Genomic DNA, 26,419 nt, shown 5'->3' with positions numbered 1-26,419 from the left:
GGTCTGAGTGCTGCAGTGAAGCTCAGACTGCTGCCATGCAAACTCAGACACCAGTGTTCAAAGGGGCTGCCAGGGCATCACAGCAGTCCATTAATCTGTTCTCCAACCGACTGCTAGTATTGCTGAGGCGCCGCCCAGAGGAGTGGCAGTGGCTCCATGGAGCATGAACCTGTTGTCATTTCTCAGGGTGACAGCATTCGTGCTCCCACCCCTCCCTCTCCGCCAGTGCCCTTGTTGTTGCCTGTCAGCCAGCCAGCCCAGACTGCTGCAGCCCAGGCTGAGTTGGTGCAGTCCAAAGCTGGGTTTTCTAGGGCCAGAGCTGCTCGAGTTCGCCCTCCAAGGCCATCTGCAATCTCCACAATTGGAGTTCAGCTGTCTTCCACTTCCCATGCTACAGCCACTGGGGAAACACCTCACAAGAGCACAATGACAGGTAAAGGCTCATGGAAGAGGCACTAAGGGAATGCCCAAGGGTGAATAGTTTATTTATGTATGCCTTATGTCATGATTTAATTTATAAATTTGGACTGGAAAGTGGCTTTTATTTTTGTGTTGTTGGAAGGAGGACGATGTGATGGTCAGTGATAGAGAAAAGCTAAAGAGTGTGGCACTGTTGGTGAATGGGGAGTTGTGGTTGAGGTTACTGGTATCGCTCATGAATTATTTAATCATGCAGAGCCTGGGCAGAAACAGGCTGTGTATGTTGCATCTTCCCTTCCTCCTCCTGTTCTACTACCACAAATCTTGATACTTGCTCGACTGAGTACTGCAGGGCTCCTCGAGAGCAGTCTAGATAGTGGAACCAATGGTGTGCTCTCTAATGTTCCTTGTGGCAGCACAGTTCTCATTGTATGCCTGCTGTGCACAGGTGCATGGGTTCCAGACCGGAGTTATGAGCCATGTCATGAGTGGATAACCTTGTTGCTTAGTAGCCAGCCTTTGACTTGCCGTGGTGGGTCAAATGCAGCTGGCACAGAGGTCTGCCACAGATGAGAAATTCATGACTGCTGCCAGGATAACAGCTTTCACCTGCATGATGCACTGCCTGTCGTCACACACCATCTACACATTGAAAGTGTGGAATCCTTTTCGGTTCAGGAAAAAGGCAGAGTTCTCCCTTCTGCAGCAGTGCATTGCAAACCGAGAGATGCTGCTTATATCCCCAGCAGCAGATTGGAAGGAGCCAGACACATAAAAGTTAAGAGACATAGTCATCTTGAGAGCCACTGGCAACACAGTCCTTGCCCTGCTCTGAGGTTGGAGTTGTGGCTGCAGCAGTTGGAAGATTTCAGTCACAATGTTGCAAAGGCATCTCATGCATTGGTCCTCACTGAAGTTGAAGTAAGAGAATTGCTCCCTGAACATCCTGGGTGAATATGGTCTCCTGCTGAGAGTCCTTCTCCCCCTGCTCCTCCTTCCTCTTCGAGCAGCTTGACCTGCTCTGAATGGCCTCTCTTCATTCTCACTGTAATCCTCAATTCCAAGAGGAAGACCGACCAGACCACCCATGGCTTGTTTCAACACAAGCTTTTAAACCACCCAGAAAGTATTTCAGCAGCAGACTGAAACTTTAGATGAATATAGGAAAGCTCCAAAAGTGTGTAGAACTGCATCAGTAGCCAGAAGAAATAATTCAGTACTACTCATCTGTAAGTGGTTCATGTTCCCTTTAAGTAGTGCTGGTGGGGAGGAGGGGGGCATGGATTTTCATGCCATTGAACACATGTTCAGGTGTGGGATTTTAAGAAAAGGTATTGGCCAGACCATGGCATTCGAAAATGGCAGTGCTGACATCAAATCAGTGTTGCACACTGATAGACATCATAATCTATCTGCTCTGCATGCTGCCAGCGGTCTACTGTACCAAGATGGCACGAGCAAACTTCTGTGCCAAGATGACATAAGGTGCACTTCCCGTCGGAAGAGTATGCATGGATTTAGGACCCAATTTTTGACCCTCCAGAGGCCTAAAAAACAGGCAGCACAGAGCCCAATTTCTCCCCCAAAATTTGTAACAGGGGGCTAGATACAACTGATCCATTGAGTAGCTGAGGCAGATGCTAACTTAGCTATATCCCAATAATGGATAATCAATCATGTGATATTTTCAGGGAGCTCACAGCACACACAGCCTTAAGATGGCAGAATCTTGTAGAAGTCACCAGTCAGGTGACCTGGTCCCTTTATTATAAACAGCACTGGCTGCAGTGCCACAGGAGTCCACAGTGTGGAGCTACAAACATTACACTTCTCCCTCCTTAATGAAGAAGTAATTATAACAAACAATCATCATACATAACTTGCATGGTTATACATAACAAAAGATATGGACTTATTTTGCCATATTTACAAATCAAGCTTAACCACTTGTTTTCTGTTTTGAACAGGAGACGTTCGCTCTCGAATAGAACCTTCCAAACATGGTGTCGAATTTAAACTCATTTGAGGCTGATCCTGAGGAAAATTTTCCTCCAAGGGATGCCCTTGATTTCCATTTGGACTCTCTCTAACTTCAGACTGTTTGTCTGTCTGATTCGGACTCAGACTTAATCTCTGACTTTCTCTTGTATTTGTTTCCAGTACATTGGATGTAGGATATGCTACTGGTGTATCAAAACTATTTGATGAGTCAGAAATAATTGAATCATTCCCACCTTCAACTATTTTAATGTCTGTAGGTAAAATATGATCAATGTGAACAAAGCTAACCTGTCCATGATCAAACACCTTGACCAAATATGTGCGCGGATCACATAAATTCACCACACTTCCTGGTAACCACTTTAACCATTTACGGTGATGGTTCTTCACTCTCACCTTCTGATTTAATTTCACACTTCTCTCTTTTACTCTACCTCTATCATGATTCTCTTTCTGTCTTAATTGTGTCTCTTCTACAGACTGTGCCAAGTTTGTTTTTAACAACGAGAATCTGGTTCGTGGCTGTCATTTGAGAAACAACTCTGCTGGTGTTCTACCAGTAGTTGTGCGAGGAGTATTATGATAGGTAATTAGGAAATTAGCCAATGTGTGGTCCAATGACAACTGTCATTTCTTTGGATTTGGATCCAACATCTGATTGATGAGGGCACATTTTACAATTTGTACAGTGCGCTCTGCTGCACGATTTGAAGCAGAGCGGTATAGTGGAACCTTGTATGTTTCACACCATTTTTGCTTGTAAACTGTGCAAATTCTTCTGAATGAAATTGTGGTCCATTATCCAAAACAATTTCTTCTGGGAGGCCAAATGAAGAAAATAATCTTCGTAAAATGTCTAATGTTTTACTTGTTGTTATTTTCCACATTGGAAACACCTCGACCCCCTTCGAATGGCTATCAATCACAATGAACAATTGTTGTCCTTCTAGCTCAGCAAAATCAATATGTAGCCTTTGCCACACCCTGGGAGGCCATTTCCATGGCTGTAATGGTACTGATGGTGGTTGCTTGCTTACCGATTGACATGTCGTACACTGACTGACGATGTACTCTATATCTTCATCAAGACCTGGCCACTATAATTAACTACGTGCAAAACTCTTGGTCAAGCACATTCTCAGGTGCTGATCATGGAGGTTTCCTAATAATTTGGACCGGAATTTATTTGGTATAACCACCCCACATGATACAATCTTTATTGACTGATACTTCGTTTCTACGAATGAAGAATGGATGAATATCTTTGTCTGTCACCTGGTTTGGCCTTCCATTTGCAATATAATCATACACCTTTGACATAACTGGGTCACGTTTGGTTGCTCTACCAATCTCTTCAGCTGTGACTGGCAGTTCATCAATCTATGAAAAATAGACCCCCTTAATCAGGGGGCACTTGATTTAATATTTATTTTGTTTTCTACAAAATAGTTGTACGAAAAATAGAACACTTCTTCCCCATCGGGTGTAACTTGTGATGGGGAAGGCAATCTAGACATAACATCAGCATTACTGTGATCAGCTGATCGTCTGTATTCAACATCATATGTATATGCTGACAAAATCAAAGCCCATCTCTGCATTCGGGCTGCAGCTAATGTTGGAACTGGGGTCTTTGGATGGAGGATTGCTGTCAGAGATTTATGGTCCGTAACGAGAGTAAATTTACAACCATACAAGTATTTGTGGAAATTCTTGACTCCAAAAATTAATGCCAAAGCTTCCCTTTCGATTTACGCATAATTATGCTCACTGGCACTGAGAGTGCGTGAAGCAAAAGCAATTGGTCTCTCCTCTCCATTACGTAATACGTGAGAGATCACTGTCCCAACTCCATATGGAGACGCATCATATGCTAGCTTGATCTCCTTAGATACGTCATAGTGAACTAACATGGTGCTCTCTACCAATTTGCTTTTACACTCCTTGAATGCTATATCGCATTCTTGTGATCACTTCCAATGAACCTGTTTTTTCAATAGTTCAATCGGTGGATGTAATACTGTAGCCAATTTGGTAGGAACTTCCCATAATAGTTCAAAAGATCCAAAAATGATCGAAGTTCAGTGACATTCTTGGGAGTGGGTGCATTTCTGATTGTATCCAGCTTTCCTTTGTTGGATGTAAACCATCTTTGTCTACTCTGTACCCTACGTACTCCACTGAGCTTTGAAATAACTCACACTTGCGAGCAGATACTCGTACTCTGTGCTTCTCTAGCCATTTGAGGACTTCATTCAATATGTTATGAATTTGCCTATTTGGTGCTGAAATTAGTATGTCATCTAAATAACATACTACCCCTTCAATACCTTGCAAAATCTAGTTCATCACCCCTTGGTATATGGCAGGAGCGGAAGGCACTCCAAATGGTAGCCTATTAAATTGATATAGGCCTAAATGAGTACTTATAATCAAGCATGACTTGGACTCCTCATCTAGTTCAAGCTGTAAGTAGGCATTCGTAAGATCCAACATTGAGAAGATCTGACCACCTGTCAGTGTTGTGAACAGATCTTCTACATTTGGCAATGTATTGGGGATGTTACCCTCTAGAACTTTATAATCACCACACAAACTTACCTTACCATCAGACTTAGGTACAACAACAATGGGTGTAGCCCAATTACATAGATCTATCTTAGAAATAATGTTCTCAGTCTCTAGTCTTTTGAGTTCTTGCTCAACTTTCTCCTTGAGTGCATATGGTACGGAACGTGGCTTGTAGTAAACCGATCTAGCATCCTTCTGTACCCTGACATTCACCTTGAAGCCTTGCATCGGACTGCCCGTTTCACAGAACACCTTTGGATAATTCTTGATGGCATCATCCTTTGACGCAAATCTCGTTTCAACACGAAAAATCTCACTCCAATCCAGCTTCAGTGATCCTAACCGATTTCCTCCTAGTAAGGCAGGCTTGTCTCCTGCCATTACTATTAGAGACAAGTTCTGAAATTGATCCTTGTATTTCACCGGTACGGTGATACGACCTACCACAGGAATGTTCTCTCCCGAGTAGCCTCGCAGCTCTATCTTGGATTTTTCCAATGGGAAATCACGTAATTGTCGAGGTATAGTGACTCCGGTACTACACTCACAGATGCACCAGTGTCGTTTTCCATGGGTATCTTGATTCCTGCAACATCTATGTGGATTATGATACTTTTTGAATCGCTGTTAGTTAATCTCATGCTCCTGATGATATTTAGCTCTAACATCTCCTCATCCTGTTGTTTTTCTTCCATGCTATGTAGTCTCTGGGGATTTCGACTCATAGCTTTGAACGCTGGTTTACCCTTCAGTCGGCATGCCTTCACAAGATGCCCAGTTTTCCTGCAGAAGAAACACTCTCCCTTCCCATATGGACAACTTTGAGCAATGTATTGTCCCAGACACCAATAGCAGGACTTCAATGCTCTGTTACCATTGCCAGTTTCTGAAACTTTGGGGCCCAACTGCCTTTTACTTTTAACCTGCAGGCGATTCACCTCAGTTGTCTGATGACTGAAAATAGTAGGAAATTCTCAGGAATATTGGTCGGCCATATTCATTGACATTGCTGTCTGATACGCTAAATCAAAAGTCAAGTTTGGCATTGTCAATAACTTTCTTCTGATCGCATTATTTTTCATCCCACAAACAAAGCAGTCATGCAATGCTTCGTCCTGAGAGTTTCCGAAATGACAGTGAATAGATAGCTTTTTTAATGCTACAGTGTATTCACTGGTATTTTCTTCGGTTAACTGATTTTGAATTCTGAAATGATAACTTTCAGCAATTTCCAAGGGCATGTACTGTAGTGCTGAGCATCTGCTTAAGAGTTGTGTCCTTTGGCTTGTCAGGTACAAGCACATTTTTCAAGGCTTCATACACCTCGGGCCCTGCTTCAGTTACGAAAATAGCTCTTTGTCGGTCCAACACCACCCGGTTATGGTTTTCATCATCGGGGACTTCGATGATATTATTTGCAGTGAAAAACATTTCTAGCCGCTCCACATACGCTCTGAAATTTTCACGGTCACTTTGAAATTCCTCCAAAAGCCCTATTACCCCCATAGGCGCGGCCATCTGGACTCTGGCAGTTCAAACAAGTGTGCTTGTAAGTTACCTCAGATTTGTAATTTGTAGTTGTTAATCAAAACAGAGAAGCTCTCAAAATCTCTCTGTTGGCTGGCTGAATCCTCCACCAACAAAAATTGCAGCTTTGTTTTATCCGCTTAATCCCATCCTCGCCGCCATTGTGATATTTTCAGGGAGCTCACAGCACACACAGCCTTAAGATGGCAGAATCTTCCAGAAGTCACCAGTCAGGTGACCTGGTTCCTTTTATTATAAACAGCACTGACTGCAGTGCCACAGGAGTCCATAGTGTGGAGCTACGGCCATTACAAATCGCATCCATAGATGACCAAATTCTGACACGCATCCTTTCAGGTTAAGATATTACAAGGTATATGACAGTCCTCTGATATAGGCCATTCAAAAAAGCTGGAAATAAAAAGCTGGTACAAGTGACACAAAACTTGGAAGTATAGTGAACAGTTAGGATGATAGTGATAGACTTCAAGAAGGCATAGACAGGCAGGTGGATGGGCGGGCGCATAGCAGATGAAAGTTAATGCAGAAAAGTGCGAAGTGATACATTTTAGTAGGAAGAACGAGGAGAGGCAATATAAACTAAAGGGTACAATTCTAAAGTGGGTGCATGAACAGAGAAACCTGGGGCATATGTGCACAAATCATTGAAGGTGGCAGGGCAGGTTGAGCAAGTGTTTAAAAAAGCATACAGGATTCTGGACTTCATAATTAGAGACATAAAGTACAAAAGCAAGGAAGTTATGATGAACCTTTATAATACACTTGTTCGCCCTCAACTGGAATATTGTGTCCAATTCTGGGCACCGCACTTTAGGAAGGATGTGAGACCTTAGAGAGAGTGCAGAAAAGATTGACAAGAATGGTTCCAGGGATGAGGGACATCAGCTACATTGATAGATTGGAGAAGCTGGGGTTGTTCTCCTTGGAGCAGAGAAAGTTGAGAGGAGATGTGATAGAGTTGTTCAAAATCATGAGAGGTCTGGACAGAGTAGATAGAGAGAAACTGTTCCCATTGGCAGAAGGGTTGAGAACCAGAGGGCACAGGTTTAAGGTGATTTACAGAAGAACCAAAGGCGACATGCGGAAAAACGTTTTTACACAGCAAGTGGTTTGGATCTGGTATTCACTGCCTGAAAGACTGATGAAGGCAGATTCAATTGTGGCTTTCAAAAGGGAATTGGATAAATACCTGAAGGAAAAACATTTGCAGGGCTACTGGGAAAGGGCGGGGGAGTGGGACTAGCTGAAGTGCTCTTGCAGAGATCCAGCACAGGCTCAACAGACCGAATGGCCTCCCTCTGTGCTGCAACCATTCTATGATTCTAAACGTGGCCATGAAGCTATTGGATTGTTGTTAAAACCCAACTGGTTCACTATGTTCTTGAGATGTTTTGCTACTTTATAGCGCTGCATAAATGCAAGTTATTGTTGGTGCTAATTTTGTTTCTTCTTCATCTTTCATTGCAGTTATGGCTCTTCAAACTGATCCACTACTCAGAACCATTCTCCTTCTCACAATGCGCGACTCTTGAAAGCTTTCAGGATCAGTGGGACCAGGCATTCTACAACTTCTTCACCTTTGGATTCCTATTCGTCATCCCTCTCTTCATCATGCTGATCTGCAATTTCAAAATAATCATCAAGATGACAAACATTCTGCACCCAAAATTTAATCGTATGTTCGCAAACTTTGAAGTCACCTTTTTATAGGGGTGGGCCTATGTGTTCAGTGGTCAGAAAAAGCTGTAATGCATTTACAGCCAAATAAACTTATTAGGTTAAAATATATTACACACCAGGTTAAGATAAATTAATAATTGTAGCTACCTTAAAGCAGCAATTCATCATTAGTTTGAAACATACAAACAAAAAATGGAGCTTATATAAATAGTGAAATTCATCACCTAGATTTCTATAGAACATACAAAAAATAATGGTCAGGACAAGACCTATTGTATGGTTCATAATACAATAGGGAACCAAGCTAAATAACCAAGCTACAGAGGAGATATATAAAAGGGAATGAAGGGCAAATACAGAATGAGAATGCATTAGGAGCTAACATAAAATGGAACCCCAAAGTATTTTATAAACACATGAATAGTAAAATGGTAGTCAAAGGAAGGGCGGGGCCCATTAGGGACCAAAAAGGAGATATTCTTGTGGAGGCAAAAGGCAATGCTGAGGTACTAAATGAGTATTTTACATCTGTCTTCACTAGAGAAAAGAATGCTGCCAATGTAGCGGTAAAGGAGGAAGAAGTAGCGATATTGGATAGGATAAAAATAGATAAAGAGAAGACACTTAAAAGGTGGCAGTAGTCCTCAAAGTAGCAACGTCACCCGATCCGGATAGGATGTATCCAAGGTTACTGAGGGAAATAAGGGTGGAAATTGCAGAGGCGCTGACTGCAATCTTCTAATCCTCCTTGGATATGGGGGTGGTGCCAAAGGACTGGACAATTGCAAATGTTACATTCCTGTTTAAAAAAGGGGAGAAGGATAAACCTAGCAACTACAGGCCAGTCAGCCTAGCATTGGTGGTGGGGAAACCTTTAGGGCTAGGCTTTTCCCGAGAACCCCTCAACGCCTGATTGTCCGCCTAGAAAAACCGCTAACATTTTTGCAAATAATGCTGGTGAAAATTTCCATAATTAAATTAAAAATAATCGCCCGGTGAGAAAATGGATCTTGCACCAATATTCTCGGTGGTTTCTCGGCGGTTAAAGGGGAAACTAAGTGAAACGGGCAGTTCATAAAATGTTTTTAAAAATTTAGTCCGAGGCTGCGGTCGGGCCTAAGGAAGGGGGAAAACTTTAAAAAAAAATTTCTCTAAAAAAAAATGTTAAATATCATTCCCAAGACAGTTATAAAGCTAATCGCCATTTTACAATTTAAAAAAAAGAACCTTTAACTTACCTTTCTTTGCAAAGTACTCACCTACCGTCCTGTTTAAGCAGCTTTCACAGGGTGGTTCCCTCGGCGAGCTGGATGGGCTTCCGTTGAGGCCAAACTTTTTTCGTCGGCAGTTTGCTCCCGGTGGGCGTTTTGTGATTTGGGCGGTATCATTCAAAAACTAAGGGGGAAATGTAAAGTCCTGTCCCCTCAGTACAGATTCACATGAGGCATGTAGTGAAGTCAAGGTCACTCTGGACCTGCACCTTTATTTCACAGCTCTGGAATGCTGCACTTGCCTGAGACCTGTCCTTATATACCTGTCTCTTGCAAGTGCACCCCTGGTGGTAAGGTATGCTGGTGGTTACAGGTCATATCTTATTACAGTCATGTATAGCATGTTAGGATACAGTTATATATAACAATGTAAGATACATGACAAGAAACTTTCACCGGGCGGTTTCTCTACCAAAAACAGCTGTACCGCTGAGAAAACCACCAAAAATGAAGGTGAAAGTTTTTAGCCCACAGAGACAATAATCCGAAAAAAAAATTAATTGGCACTTGGAAAAGTATGGGCTAATAAATGACAGTTAGCACGGATTTGTTAAAGGCAATTCGTGTTTGACTAATTTGATCGGGTTTTCTGTTGTCACAGAGAGGGTTAATGAGGGGAGTGCTGATGTGTATATGGACTTTCCAAAGGCGTTTGACAAAGTACCACATAATAAACGTGTTAGCAAAATTATACCCATGGGCATCATGGATACAAAATAGACTAAGGGACAGAAAGCAGAGATTAGTGGTGCACGGTTGTTTTTCAGACCGGAGGGAAGTATGCACTGGTGTTCCCCAGGGGTTGGTGTTAGGATCACTGCTCTTTTTTATATATATTAATGACCTGGATTTGGGTACACAGGACCTAATTTCAACATTTGCAGATGATAAGAAACACACTTCAGGAGGCCATAGATACACTGGTAAAATGGGCAGACATATGGCAGATGAAATTTAATGCCGAGAAGTATGAAGCAATACATTTTGGTAAGAAGAATGATGAGAGGCAATATGAAATAAATGGTACAATGGTACAGGAACAGAGAGACCAGGGGATGTATGAAGATCACAGGTCAAGTTGCGAAGGCAATTAAAAAAGCATTTGGGATCCTTGGATTTATTAATAGAGGAAGAGAGTACAAAAGCAAGGGATGTTATACTAATCCTTTATAAAACATTGGTTAGGCTTCACCTGGCGTATTGTGTCCAATTCTGGGCACGACACTTTAGGAAGGATGTCAAGGCCTTGCAGCGGGTGCAGAGAAGATTTACTAGAATGGTACCAGGGATGAGAGACTTCAGTTATGTTGAGAGACTGGAGAAGCTGGGATTGTTCTCCTTAGAGCAGATAAGGTTACGTGGAGATTTGATAACGGTGTTCAAAACTGTTTCTAGTGGCAGTGGGTCAGTAACCAGAGGACACAGATGATTGACAAAAGAACCAGAGGCGACATGAGAAAACATTTTTTACACAGTGAGTTATTGTGATCTGGAATGCACTGCCCGAAAGGGTGGCGGAAGCAGATTCAACAGTAACATTCAAAAGAGGATTGGATATATGCTTGAAGGGAAGAAATTTACAGGGCTATCAGGAGAGAGCCGGGGAGTGGGTTTAATTGGATAGCTCTGCCAAAGAGCTGGCTCAGGCATGATGGGCCGAATGGTCTCCTTCTGTGCTGTATCATTCTATGATTCTATGATTCATAATTTTGGCAATGTTCTCTCAAATAGGTTATGCTGAACCTTTATAAATCACTGGTTAGGCCTCAGCTGGACCTTTGTGTTCAATTCTGGGGACCACATTTTAGGAAGGATGTCAAAGCCTTGGAGAGGGTGCAGAGGAAGTTTACTAGAATGAAGCCATGGATGAGAGACTGGAGAAGCTGGGGTTGTTCTCCTTAGAGCGAGAAGGTTAAGTCGAGCTCTAATTTGAAGTGTTCTAAGTTATAAGGGGTTGTAAAGAGACATTGGCCCCGATATTAATGAGGATATTAACGTTACTTTTTCTTGGGTCTCAGCTGGCATGAGTTCGACTGAGCTCTTTTAAGAACAGACTCTTTCTCCATTTCAAATCTCCACCGTTGTTTTCCATTGTTCTCTGACAGGCTCTCTCTGGGCTGCTTTGATGATCCAATTCCTCCCCATAGCAACAACAGCTTACATTTATAAGGTACTCCTCAAAATGAATCCTATGGAAATAGGGGAAAATATTTTTTGCAGAGACAAATTGGGGGGTGGGGGAGACTGAGAAAGGTAAAAAACAGAAAAGTAAGAAAATAAGAAAAGGATTAGAAAAACACAGAAACAAAAGGGAAAGAGGAGAGGCGGAAACCAGTGTGACCGTTCTATTTCCCAGTGCAGCCACACTACGAGCTTTCCGGGGTAAGAATTTGACCCATGTGCAATGCCAATCCCGACTAGGTGGAGACTGCTCAAACTCATTTCCCATATTGCCCATATAGACAAGAGGACACTTTCATTCTATCGGCCCGGGCTAGATTCAATCCCAGGTCCCAGCACTGAAAGAGCAATGTATTAGTACAGCATCATGCAATCCCATTTTCTTTTTAGCGTGTCCAGTGTTACATTGTGTGTGCAGATGTTGGCATGGAGTTGGATTGTGCCTTGCAATGTTGAGGAAGAATGGAGCAGTCCAGGAAGATGAATGTACATGTCAGAAGATATCGATTGCGATCACCTGGTTTTCTAGTTGGCTTGCACTTGGGATTGTTCAATGTTATTCCTCAAGGCTAATTTAGAACCACACCAACACTCTTTGCCTTATTTACCATATTGTGCATTTTGTTGTTCACTGCTGGCCTCCACACTACTTCAGGAAGTGCTGAATTTTTCAAAATATTTATTTTACAGAGATGGACCTGAACCGATCGAGGAATGTCTTACCACAAGCTCGCATGAAAACAATAAAAATGACCATTGCATTTGTTACTTCTTTCATGATCTGCTGGACGCCATACTACCTCATGGGGATTTGGTACTGGTTTGATCCAGATCTGCACAATAAGTTGCCCGAACCTGTCAATCATTTCTTATTTGTCTTTGGGCTACTAAATCCTTGCTTTGATCCACTTATTTACGGATATTTTTCTCTTTAATTCATTCTTAAATGTGACATTTGCCTAATAATGATACATTGTTCACTGCTCCAGCTATTTTGCTGCTCTCAATCTATGCACAGTTTCATTCTCAGCTCTGAAATAGAACCCTAGAAATGCTGTGCCATCCCTGGTACTCATACCGACCATGTTCTGAGATCCCTGGCAATCGTACAGACTATGGTTTGACACCCCAGCACTCATATTGTTGGAACATGGGACATGTAGGAATGAGGAGAAGGAAGAGGCAGAAAGCTTGATGGGAAATTAAAAGTTAGCTGAACATACAAAATTAAAATCAGGTAACTGAGACGTGAAGAAATTAGCTTGGCAGAAAGATAGGTAGGAAACTAAAAGCTAGTTTAGCACAGCGAATAGGAAACATTATTGCGAGATAGTGTGTGTGTGTGTGTGTGTGTGTGTGTGTGTATTTGATTGAAATAAAGCATTGTGCCTGGACCCTGAAAGCCTGCCAGAAGAAGGCCTTTTGGCGGTAAAGGTTTGAAAAACAAAGGAGTCATTAAAATGCAACTGCTTTTCACACAGAAAACAGACAGATAAAAGGATCAGGACGGAGGAGATAAAGGAATGCGACATGCAGAATAAACTAGGCCTTGGACCAGTCGAGAGGCAATGGAAAGTTACTGGAGGGGAGGTGTCATGTTAAGTCAGGTGACAGAAGGAATCCAATCAAGGGAGAAGATTTTACCAGTGGGGCAGGATCATATAAAAGGAAACATTTTATGCTTAGAAAAGTTAGGGCAGCGAAAGAAATGCATGTCTACATTTCTGTACTCATATCTGTTTAATCAACTTTGCTTGTAAAATGCTTTGCATGCTGACTGAAGAAATAAAGGTATTGAACCTGAAACAATGACCGCATTTATTACTGCTCAAGTAAAAAGATAATGGCCCCTATGAGGTACATACATATATGTAAGGACCGTATAAGTTCCAGGTTTTCACACGCAAAGCGCATTTATAAAACGATATACTTTGTCTACTTCTTACGGCCATTGTTTCTCAGAAAGTCTCAGAAGTGAGTATTATTTCCAGGGCCATTCGTGATTGGATTCTCCTCATTCATGTGTCTGGAGGGCCGGTGTCATTCCTTGATTAGGTTAATGGCTTTACAATTAACATCTTTTCTAGTTTGGTGAGTTTCAAAGCCATGCTGACGTGAACTTGGGGACGTCATCCATTTTGTTTCCTTTAACACTGCAGCCTTTCCACATAATCTACACTTATATCTATAATCAATTTTAATCATTACTAAACACTTTTATTCTTACAGATTCCCCACCTTGAGGGGGAAATATCCTTATTGACTCCTCATATGGTTTATCTCCTCAGGGCTCACATATCATAGACATTGAGAGGGTTCTGAAATCTCTGCTGTTTATGTTTCTGTGAGGTGGATGACTGCTGTAGAATGTGTTTTAAACTTAAAGAGAGAGAGACAAGTGGATGGCCTGACTCAGTCCCAAATTCGTAAGATGTAGGCCACACGTAGGGGATTTACTATAGTACAATAACATCTCCAGCGGAGACCCTCCCCTTCCCGTATCTTCTGTGCACCATCGCTTCTCTAAGCACATTGATGATATTCGTAAGTCATGCTGCAGCTCCCGCTTCTCCATCTTCCCTCAGCTTCAGTCGTGGCCAGTATCGTCCCGACAATCGTGAGGATCTGTATCACGGTGTGTGGGAAACAAGATCAGTGCAGTATTTACTCTTTGGCAGTTTTTAACTGATTAATGTGAAACCATTTCTTGCACATAACGCCCTTTTTCCCCGGTAATTGAATCAAATAAACCGCGGGGTTCAATCGGTCTATAATCGTATGCGGTCCCCACCACCTGGGCTCAAAGACATGCTTCTTTTTCTCATAATTTGTAATCATTACTGACTCTCTCACCTGATATTCAAAGGGACACACTTTCTCGTCAAAGTTCCTTTTAATTTGTCTTTTTGACTTCCCCAATTTGGTGGCCACAAATTGATAGATCACACCGATCAGATCAACCATTTGTTCCAGCCACTTGGAACTACATGGTTTCATTGTCAGGGGACCCATCCCTGTTAGTGTTAGCTGGTCTGCCGTTCTCATGAACCTCCCCGTCATGGCCTGATATGGGGAGACCCCTGTTGTTTTATGAGGTGTGGACCTCATTGCCATTAAGCACATTGGCATCATGTTAGCCCATTGAGTGGGGTGGTCCACGCACAATTTTTTTAACATTAACTCAAGGGTCCTATTCCCACTTTCGACCCCTCCAGATGACTGGGGTTGGTGAGCAATATGTAATTTGTGTTTTATCCCCAATATTTCCTGTAGGTGGGTAAAAATTTTACCTGATAAAGCGTAAACCTTGATCACTATCCATTTGTACTGGGACTCCCCACCTACAAAACATATGATTCAATAGTGTTTTAGCTGCCGTGATTGCGGTGTTGGAGTGGCAGGGAAATGCTTCGATCCATTTAGTGAATTGATCCACCACCACTAGGACATGCTGAATATTGCCTTGTGCTTGTGGAAGTGGCCCAATGAAGTTTATCTGGCTGTGAGTCCATGGCCCTTGTGGTGGGGGCGCGCTTTGAAGCAAGGCTCGGTTAGTGCATGTGGGAGGATTGTGCTGCAGGCACGGTAGGCATCATGCCACATATTGGTTGATTGTTTTCCTCATGGAAGGCCACCAAGCTGTGGATGCTACCTTATAGAAGGTTACCAGGGCTGAATAGTGCCCTGCTGTGGGATGGGAGTGAAAGAGGTAGAGCAGTTCCTGACCCACCTCTGGTGGAACACACACCACCGGGCAGGCGTTTGGGTTTCTTTTGAACATTAGCAACTGCTCATCTGAGTCAGGAGCAGTGGCTAGTATGGTATTGGGAGCCCAGGCTGTCGGTTGAGGAAGGGGTCCGCCTTCCTCGTGCCAGGTACTTACAACAGCATATGACCAGTATTGCTGCTGCAGGGATTTTAAATCTAGGTGATCTGTTGGGGAGGCCTTGCTAACAGCATTGCAGGGCTCAACAACTATATTCTCTATCTCCCCATCAATCGCAGCATCCTTGGCTGCTCTGTCTGCTCTGGAATTTCCCTCACTATGTGGACCCCATTTTCTATGGGCTGCTACCTTTCCTATGAAGCAGGGCTGGGATCACCGTTTAAGGTATGACCATATCAGGCGTAACCAGGGGCCATGGACCAAGGCCTTACTGTTTATCGTACAATAGTCATTTTTGTGGTAGAGGGGCAAAGAGAGCATGATGTTTATAGCATATGCACTACATGACCAAATATTCACGGATCTATCTGAGGTTTCCTTCACAGCGGTTAGAAGTGCGACAATTTCTGCATATTGTGAAGACTGTTGCATCTTCGCTGGATGGTTCTGGCAATACCACAGCATACCCGGTGTGAGGGATCCCTCAATGTGATATGAAGACCCATCGATGTAGACATCTGGGGCACCTGTATGGGTTCTTTCTGCACAGGATGGGTTTCAAAGTTAACCAGGTGTAACGGACATTCATGCGGGTCCCCCTCATAGATCAGAAATTGTGGCAGCAACGTGGTGGGTTTGGAAATTGTATCAATGTTTCTTTCCATTAATTCCAATGTCCATTTGCTGAGGCGCTGCGAGGAAACTAGCGAATCTCCAGGTTTCATCAGTAGCCAGGATTGTAGCCTGTAACCCAGTAATAAAGGTAAAGTGATGTACCGACCAGAAGATGGCCAGTAGGTGGCATTCCATGCGGTATACATCTTTTCTGCCCTCTGCAGGATTCGCGACACATATGCAATTGGCTGTAGTTGATCAGCTCACATTTGGCACAGAACTGCAGAGAGGCTTTGCTCTGTGGCCCCGACCTCTAAATGAAAGGGCTGCATGGGATCTGGAGGGATCAGACATGCAGCCTGTATCACTGCTGTTTTTAATTTAGCCACGGACTGGATGTGAGCATCAGTCCATGTTACCACCCTGCAGTTTTATCAAATCATACAGGGGCTTTGCGTACTCTGCAAAGCCTGGGATAAAATTCCTTTGGTATCCCACCAGACCCAAGAATGATCATAGGGCTGTTTTGGAAGTGGGTAATGCCAGTCCCTGCATTATCGCCAACTTGTGAGAGTCGGGGTCGATCCCTCTGGAAAAATGGACACTCCTAAAAAGGTGACTCATTCTTTTACTAGTTGAGCCTTATAGGGATTCACCTTTAGTCCCGCCGGAGCCAACAATGTCAAAAGTTCGTGCAAAAGGGATGTTCCTCCATGCTGTCGATTGCTGGCAATAGGTTGTCTACGTACTGCAGCAAGCAGGTAGGGGAGAAAAGTATTTTAAAATTGCACCCATTCTTTTGTGCAAAATCATCGGGGCATTGTGGAACCCCTGAGGCAGGCATGTCCAGGTGTAGCTCTGGTCCTCAAATGTGAACGCGAATTTGTACTGGTCTTCCCTTTTAACAGGGATACTCCAGAATCCATTGACAATGCCAAGGGTTGAGAAGTACTTGGAACCAGCAGGAATTTGAGACAATATGTGAAAGTTTCTCTTACTACCAGTGAACAGGCCGGTGTTACAGAATTTAACTTTCTGTAACCAATAGTCAGGCGCCAGCTGCTATCAGGCTTTTTAACCGGCTATGTGGGTGAATCGGTCGTGAAAGTGCCTGTCCTAACAATACCCTGCTCAACTAGGGATTTTATGGTGTCTCGGATGTAAGGGTGACTCTCCCTTGGGATGGGGTACTGTTTAGTGAATGAGTGGGGGGATCCCTCATGTTATCTATGCAACCCTCCTCCATCGTGTTGCTACCAGTTTGGTTAGCCCAATCTATGTGTAGATTAAAGTCACCCATGAAAACTGCAGTACCCTTATTGCACTCATCCCTAATTTCCTGTTTGATGCCATCCCCAACCTCCCTGGTCTGTACACAACTCCCACTAGCGTTTTCTGCCCTTTGGTGTTTTGCAGCTCTACCCATATAGATTCCACATCATCTCCGCTAATGTCCTTCCTTACTATTGCGCTAATCTCCTCTTTAACCAGTAACACTCCTTTTCCTTTAACTCCTCCTTTTCCTTCCTGTCTATCCTTCCTGAATATTGAATACCCCTGGATGTTGAGTTCCCAGCCTTGGTTACCCTGGGGAGCCATGTCTCCGTAATCCCAATTACATCATAGCCGTTAACAGCTATCTGCGCAGTTAATTCATCCACCATATTATGAATGCTCCTCGCATTGAGACTCAGAGCCTTCAGGCTTGTTTTTTTAACACTCTTTGTCCTTTTAGAATTATGTTGTAATGTGGCCCTTTTTGATTTTTGCCCTTGATTTCTCTGCCCTCCACTCTTGCTTTTCTCCTTCTTACCTTTTGCTTCTGGCCCCTTTTTACTTCCCTCTGCCTCCCTGCATAGATTCCCATCCTCCTGCCATATTAGTTTAACCCCTCCCCAACAGCACTAGCAAACACTCTGCCTAGGATATAGGTTCCGGTCCTGCCCAGGTGCAGACCATCCGGTTTGTACTGGTCCCACCTCCCCCAGAACCGGTTCCAATGTGCCAGGAATTTGAATCCCTCCTCCTTGCACCATTCCTCAAGCCATGTATTCATCTGAACTATCCTGTGATTCCTACTCTGACTAGCACGTGGCACTGGTAACAATCCGGAGATTACTACCTTTGAGGTCCTACTTTTTAATTTAATTTCTAGCTGCCTAAATTCAGCTTGTAGGACCTCATCCCATTTTTTACCTACATCGTTGGTACCTATATGCACCACAACAGCTGGCTGTTCCCCCCTCCCCCCCCCCAGAATGTGCTGCAGCTGCTCCGAGACATCCTTGACCCTTGCACCAGGGAGGCAACATACCATCCTGGAGTCTCGTTTGCGGCCATAGAAATGCCTATCTATTCCCCTTACAATGGAATCCTCTATTACTGTAGCTCTCCCACTCTTTTTCCTGCCCTCCTGTGCAGCAGAGCCATCCATGGTGCCATGAACTTGGCTGCTGCTACCTTCCCCTGGTGTATCTGTTTTGGAGGGAGATGACCGCAGGGGACCCCTGCACTACCTTCCTTCCACTGCTCTGCCTGATGGTCACCCATTCCCTATCTGCCTGTGTAACCTTTACCTGCGGTGTGACCAACTCACTAAACGTGCTATTCACGACATCCTCAGCATCGCGGATGCTCCAGAGTGAGTCCATGCGCAGCTTCAGTGCCGCAATGCGGTCTGTCAGGAGCTGCAGCTGGATACACTTCCTGCACACATAATAGTCAGGGACACTGGTAGCGTCCCTGACTTCCCACATAGCACAGGAGGAACATGACATGGGTCTGGGCTCTCCTGCCATGACTTAACCCTTAGATTAACTTAATTTGTCAACAATGCCAAAGGTTTCCTACTGATACTAAAAGAAGAAAAAGATCAAATACTCACCAATTCACCAGCCAATCACTTACCCGCTTGGCTGTGACGTCACACTTTGATTTCTTTTTTACAACAAGCAAATGAATCGGGAACATTGCAACCGGTTGCCTATGCGTCCAGTAGTTTGTCCAAGGCCGAAAGGTCCTACAGCATGATTGAAAAAGAAGCTCTAGCAAGCGTTTACGGGATAAAAAAAATGCACCAGTATCTGTTTGGGCTTAAGTTCAAGTTAGACACTGACCACAAGCCACTCATATCGCTATTTTCAGAGACCAAAGGTATTAATACCAATGCCTCTGCTCACATCCAAAGAGGGGCACTCACGCTGTCTGCATATAACTATGTAATTTTCCACACACCAGGCACAGAGAACTGCGCTGATGCTCTCAGTCAGCTACCATTGCCCACCACCGGGGTGGGAATTGTAGAATTTACCAATATCTTGCAAAGATTCCAGGTACCTTTCCCCTGCAGAGGAGAAGAATCCCTTTCTGGGCTTTTAAAATGCATTTAAAGGGGCAGACGAAGCCTGCGGGGGATAAAAGGGGATGCATTCATGGAGACCCCCCTCCCAGTGTTTGGACTCATAGGAAAGGGAATTCAAAATGGACCTAAATTACAGAAGCTTGAGATCCCCTAAACATCTATGGGAAGGAGCATATCAATTTTAAGATTCTACAACATTTTGGCTGCGAAAAAGAGTTACCAAATACAAGAGGTGGGGCCAAATTCGTGCATTAAGGACCCCAGGCTATTCACCCTCTAAGAGATAATCGAATTACCCAATCAAGCACAATGGAAATCATGGTCAAGAAACTGGACAATCCTAAAACAATGCAAAACCAGTGATAGCACATTCTCACACACAAATCGAGTTACTGCTGACAAAGAAGACATTTGAAAATCAATGGACAGAACAGTTTAAACAGAGCCCAAGAGATTTTATGGGAGATAATGGAGCCTTTTTTGGGGGGATATATCTATCCCCCAGTTTTACAAGGAAAGACTAGCAGAACACAGAAACTAGCAGATCACAGGAGAGAAGCAGAACACAGACTGGAACTCGCACAGACTGGAACACAGACACAGACAAGCAGCCTGCTTGCTCTACAGTGAAGAAATGGAATAGTGAAGGAAACTACCAGAACTCATCAGGAACTGACCGAGCACGAGGCCCACGAAACGGAAGGTTGTCAGCAACCAAATTGACAACCACTCTACAATCTACTTCTGAATGACCCAACGGGGGAGAAATTACCAAAAGAGACTAACAAAAACTATTCCTAACCAAAGAAAATGGGTACTTACCCCATACATCCAAAACGCAACTTAGCGCATCAACGGACGCACCCCAACCGAAGGCTAGGCAGTCCGAAGTCCTCTCCTCCGTCCGGGGTACGGCTCGCCTAGAAGGCCAAGTGCAGCGAAACCCGAAACCGTGATTCACCGGCAACTGTCTAAAGGGATTGGTGAGCATAGCCCTTGAACCCTCAGAGCTATAACTTAGTTAGTTAGGGGAATTGGGAGGGGGTGGGGGGGAGGCTGGGATAACTTGTGTAAATGTATCTGCATTCTCCTCTTTACCCCATTTAGAGTTTAAGCTGTATTCTTTTCCCCACAGGCTGTAATTTGACATTTTATTCAATGTGTTGTACCCTTCAGTGTGTATTGGTCTGTGTGTGTTATTAAAGGTGTGCCTTTTTACTTCTTTTTTAAACACAATAAAGCCATACCTGCTTCCTACCTTGAAACCGATTGTCTGTCCAAGTCTGTCACAGTCCCTTCATAATTCCAGTGTCTAGAACCAAGGGTGTGGGAGCGATTCGGAACCGCTCAGAAGGGAAAGCTGACTCCCTGTAAACCACCCCTTACAGAATGGCACAGCCTGCAGACTTGCTCTTGGTGGTGGATGCATTTGAAAATGAAAAGTCACCCGTTACGGCCCGCCAGATCAGGACGTGGACTAGCTAGGATCCTTTACTGTCCCTTGTAAAAAACTGTGTCCCCCGTGGAAGCTGGTCCAGCGTCCCAGTGGAGATGCATGAAGAGATCAAGCCGTTCCAGTGGCACAAAGGTGAAATGTCCATACAGGCGGATTGTCTTTTGTGGGGTAATTGCATGATGTTACCTAAGAAAGGCAGGGACACGTTCATACGCGACCTACACAGTACCCACCGAGGCATAGTCATGATGAAAGCTATAGCCAGATCTCATGTGTGGTGGCCCGGCATCGACTCAGATTTGGAGTCATGCGTACGTCAATATAACACTTGCTCTCAACTGAGCAACCTGAAGAGTACACCACCAACTTCGACCCTCCGACACACTCACAAGTGGCAACCGACATCACGGTTGGCCATCAAGCTGAACTCATCATCCCCAGCAGCCCAGCAAGGCCAGCTGAGCAGCAGCCCAGCGAAGAACCAACCAACTCACCCGCACCTGCATTTGTACCGAGACGATCGACTAGGGAGCGAAAAGTCCCAGATTGTCTCACCCTGTAAATAAGTGTACTATTGACTTTGGGAGGGAGTGATGTTATGTATGCAACCCTATGTAACCAGTATCCTACCGCCACCAGAGGGCGTATCTGTTGGAGTCCCAAGGGATCCCAGCATCCCTTGGGAGCACTGTATATAAGCAGGCCTCCCATGCTGTACCAGCACTCTGGAGTTAAAATAAAGGAACTAAGGTCATACTTACTCACGTCTACAGTACTCAGTTACATTACTTTATTACGAACGTAACACCTCAATAGACTCTTCGCCTGCCATTTTTCCATACTTATGCTTGCATGTGGTGAACACCGCATTAATTAATTTTGCCACAGCTTCATTTTCGCTCCCTGGAGGGTCATACTCAGATGGCTTTTTAATAGCAAAAACCGAGTAAGCATCTGAAATTTCTATCACTCTTGCGTTTCCTCTTATTCCCATCCAAACACAGTCCTGATTGTAATCTATTACTTCGCCATACTGATCCAACACATCAGTCCCTACAATTCCCCTTCTGTCGGGGGTGGTCATCAGCATCGGCGCTGGGACTTTACAGGTGAGGCCTCCCAACTGATGTTCAGTGGCCTTCCCTGTATCATCATCATCATCATAGGCAGTCCCTCGAAGCGAGGATGACTTGCTTCCACGCCAAAAAGAGATGAGTTCACAGGTGAAGGACTTAATATTCAAGGTCCATAACTACATCTTGGAGGGTGGAAGATGCCTGTGCTTGGATTTTTTTTAACGTGTGGTGGCCGTTGCACATCAGCCACCAAACGGGCTTGACAGAGCTTGGTCTTGATCCAGTGGCAAGGATTAACCACGATGACTGGAGACCAGCTCTGCTGCATGGACCGAGCGCGCACACATATTGTAGTGTGGGCTGGTCCCTGCTGGCCCTGGGCCCTTGCCCCTTCTGGGCCCCAGACTCATGCCTCTCCTGGGCCCCGGTCACTTCCCTCTATGGACTCTTGCCGCTCCTTCACCCTTCCTGCTGTGCCTGCCCGCACTGCAATCAGCAACCTGACTTCGCAGCCGTCGCCCTCCTGCAGTGGTCTGCCGCCGCCGCACACTGCTCCCTCTGATGGCCCCGGGTTGCTGATGGTCTTGCAGGCCGGGGCCATCCCTGTATACGTGGTGGTTGTATCACCATTAAACCCTTTAAGGGTCATGCAACCCTTGCCTGCCGCTGCATGGTGTTCAGGGTATGGGATTTGGATGGTAATGGTGAGCCAGTATCGATAAGCGTAATCTGCTGCCGGCCCGCTTTTAAGACATCATGGACTACTGGTCTCCCGCTACCATCACATCGGAACCCCACTTCTGACCAATCTTTGGAGGCCGAATCCTGTCATAGGGCAGATCCTTGAAGGGGTCTCTCTAATGAGTGTGCTTCGGCGATTGCGTGCACCGGTAAATGATTTTGCACCCCCCTCGTGGCAATTTGGGTTTGTGTGAGAGTTATCAATAGGTTCAATCGTTGATCCGTCGCAGAGGGCTTGGATTTGTCCCAAGGGAGGTATCGATGCATTGCACCATGGTCCGGTGCCTGTCTGGGTCTGCTGCAGTCATTTGCTAGGTGGCCTACCTTCTTACAATTAAAGCACTGTCCCTTAAAGGGGTAACACCTAGATCCCTCCACCATTGACACTGGTTTATTTGCGGTGGGTGGTGACTTCACCTTTAACTGGTCTTTTACCACCTCCCGGGCTATTTGAGCACTGGTCTCTATATCTGTCCACTGATTGGTGGGTCTCATGGCTATGCCCAGGGTGGTTTTAACTAAAGAGTGAAGTTGGGTCAGGAACATCGATTTAAATTGTTCCTAATTCTTTTCTACTGCAGCATTTGCAGGTGCCTGGTTCTGCGTACGTTGATAAATATCGTACAGGCGATTACTGAAGGCTCTAGGGGTCTCTTCTGGACGCTGCTTGGTCTGATTAAGCAGAGCCACTAAGTTAAATTTTGGATCCCTAAATGGTTTAGGATCTTGGTCATGACTGCATCGGCCACTGTGCCAGGCTGGAGGACTGCTTCTGACAGATTATCTTTTTGGGAAGTGGAACAGGCCAAGAGGAGAACTTGTGTTAAGTCTCTCTCTCCTAACTCAGGGTGACTTCTCCTGAAATTTGCCCACCTCCTGTTAACTCCCAGTGAGTTGTCCCCATCATTAATGGGCCCCAACTCGTGGCTACCCGCCGTGGCGTCAGCACCAGATATGGGCCGTGAGTCGGTATGGTTACTGGTGATGTGACCGTGCGTATTACGTTGTAAAGACATGGTTACTACTGCTACGTTTGGCTCTTGTGTCTCCAAGGTATCCCATCCTTCACCACCCTCCTGGTGATTATACTGACTGCCTTCCTCTTCCCAATCTGTCTCCCCCTTGTCCCCTTCTGTAGTCTCTGTTATGGCTCCCCGTGTTATTGCGGATACCAGGGCCTGCTGCTCCCCTAACTTACTTTCTAGTTGGCACCAGGAGTGGTTTGCCTCCCTATGTGGTTTCTTAATTACTTCCGTTAATGCCCCCCTAGCATCTTCTACCTCTTGCCGGAGCCCCAAGTTTTCCAATTTATATTTTTTTAACTCTAATTTGTTTTCATTTGCTTCAATGACGGCTGCTGTAGCATTTAAATTTGAGAGATGTTGTTGCTGTAGCAACGAAGCTGCCTGTTTGGCCCCTCTTTCTAATTGCCTAGTACTGTGGTTTAATCGATCAATTTCTTGCCTCAAATACTGTATTTCTCCTTCCTATAACTGCCGAATAAGTTGAAGGCTTTCTTCCTTTCGCTCTTTTATATTTTTAATCTCTTTTTCGTTTAGTCGAACCTCTTTTACTTGCGATTCTTTTAAATCTTGTATCTCTTTTGCCCTTTGGTCTTTTAAATTTTGTATCTCTTTCCTTAAATTTTCAATCTCTCTTGCATCCTGCCTCATTAATTCCTCATCTCTCTGAGTGCAGTAATGTGTGCAGAATGCCAAGAGACCATTTACCCGTTTTAACCTTAGCTCACCTTGATTTACTTTCTCTTGAATAAATGCCACGAGCTCCCCAAAGGATGCATGTTGGTCCTTACGGAAGTATGGTGTCTGTTCCTGTAACTCTTGTATGTCCTTTATAGACACCTTTTCATATACTTTCTCCTCATAGACTACCTGTATATCTTTTGCTGTTTTTTTTGTATATGACCGATCCCTTCATCTTGTCTTTTGAATTTAACTACTGGTGTGTCTCCACTTAAACAGTTCCAACTATCGAGATGACTGCTCCTTAAGAGGTAACTTCTCCCGATCCATTTAAAAGTTTATAGTTTATACTTCGCAACACAGGTTAGAATCACAACTCCTGAGATTTCCAATTGTTCAAAAGAATGATCCAAAGCTGTCTCGCCAGATCTTGGATGAGCCCCCAATTGTGTAAGATTTCTAAATTGAATTGACAGCAAGAAAAATTATTTTAAAACAATTTGGAATAGTTTATTATACACTCACACATTCAGCAGTCGTCTGCTATCCTATGGACTCTACTTAGTTACACAGATACAATGATGTTACAATAATGATTTATAAAACAATATACTTTACTTTCCTCTGGCAAAGCACAAGCACACGGCGTTCGTCCTTGCTTCTGCTGTGGAGGGAGGTTCCTGCTTTTGCCGTGTGCTAAGGAGAGACCCAGCAATCTTTGCTTGGATTATTATACCCCTTACGGCCATTGTTTCTCAGAAAGCCTCAGGATTGGGTATTATTTCCAGGGCCATTCCTGATTGGCTTCTCCTCATACATGTGTCTGTCTGGAGGGCCGGTGCTATTCCTTGATTAGGTTAATTGCTTTCCAATTAACATCTTTTCTAGTTTGGTGAGTTTCAAAGCCATGCTGACATGAACTTGGGGACGTCATCCATTTTGTTTCACATAATCTACACTTTTAACATTTATATATATATACAGAATCAATTTTATCATTACTAAACACTTTTATTCTTACATTAGTTATGCTGCGGATATGTGGTTGAAAGCTCACTTCAGGGTTAAATATGACACCAAGGTTGTGAATAGTCTGGTTCAGCCTCAGACAGAAGTTGGGGAACGGGGTGGAATCAGTGGCCAGGGAACGGAGTCTGTGGCGGAGACTGAAAACAATGGCTTCGGTCATTCCAACAGTCAACCGGAGAAAATTTCTGCTCATCCATGAACTGGATGTCGGATAAGCAGTCTGACAATTTAGAGACCGTGGAGGGGTCAAGCGAAGTGGTAGTGAGGTAGAGCTGGGTGTCATCAGAGTACATGTGGAAACTGATGCTGTGTTTTCGGATGATGTCGCCAAGGGCAACATGTAGATGAGAAGTAGGAGGGGCCAAGGATAGATCCTTGGGGAACACCAGAGGTAATGATGCGGGAGTGGGAAGAGAAGCCGTTGCAGGTGATTCTCTGGCTACGATTAGATAGATAAGAATGGAACCAGGCGAGTGCAGTCCCACCCAGCTGGACAATGGTGGCGAGGCGTTGGAGAAGGATAGAGTGATCAACCATGTCAAAAACTGCAGACAAGTCAATAAGGATAAGGAGGGATAGTTTGCCTTTGTCACAGTCACAAAATATGTCATTTGTGACTTTGATGAGAGCCGTTTCAGTACTGTGGCAGGCGCGGAAACCGTATTGGAGCGATTCAAATATGGAATTGCAGGAAAAATGAGCACGGATTTGGGAGGTGACAACACATTCAAGGACTTTGGAGAGAAAAGGGAGATTTGAGATGGGGTGGTAGTTTGCAAGGATGGAAGGGTTGAGGGTTGTTTTTTTGAGGAGGGGGTGATGACGGCAGATTTGAGGGAGAGCGGGACAGTACCTGAGGAGAGAGAACTGTTATCAATGT

General features: G+C 44.3%; 1 protein-coding gene across 1 annotated transcript in view; it reads left to right on the top strand.

The window, feature by feature from the left end:
• The window catches only part of LOC139260250 (gonadotropin-releasing hormone receptor-like), a 49,070-nt gene extending 36,463 nt beyond the window's left edge, over positions 1 to 12,607 (top strand). The window contains exons 2-3 of the mRNA XM_070876639.1: positions 8,008 to 8,215; positions 12,363 to 12,607. Coding sequence (XP_070732740.1) covers positions 8,008 to 8,215; positions 12,363 to 12,607 — 453 coding nt within the window. The remainder of the gene's footprint in view (positions 1 to 8,007; positions 8,216 to 12,362) is intronic.
• The last annotated feature ends 13,812 nt before the right edge of the window (positions 12,608 to 26,419 follow it).

This window comes from Pristiophorus japonicus, chromosome 1, assembly GCF_044704955.1.
Source record: "Pristiophorus japonicus isolate sPriJap1 chromosome 1, sPriJap1.hap1, whole genome shotgun sequence".
Taxonomy (NCBI): domain Eukaryota; kingdom Metazoa; phylum Chordata; class Chondrichthyes; family Pristiophoridae; genus Pristiophorus; species Pristiophorus japonicus.
Note: the sequence above shows the minus strand (reverse complement) of the source record. Positions and strands in the feature narration are given on the sequence as shown.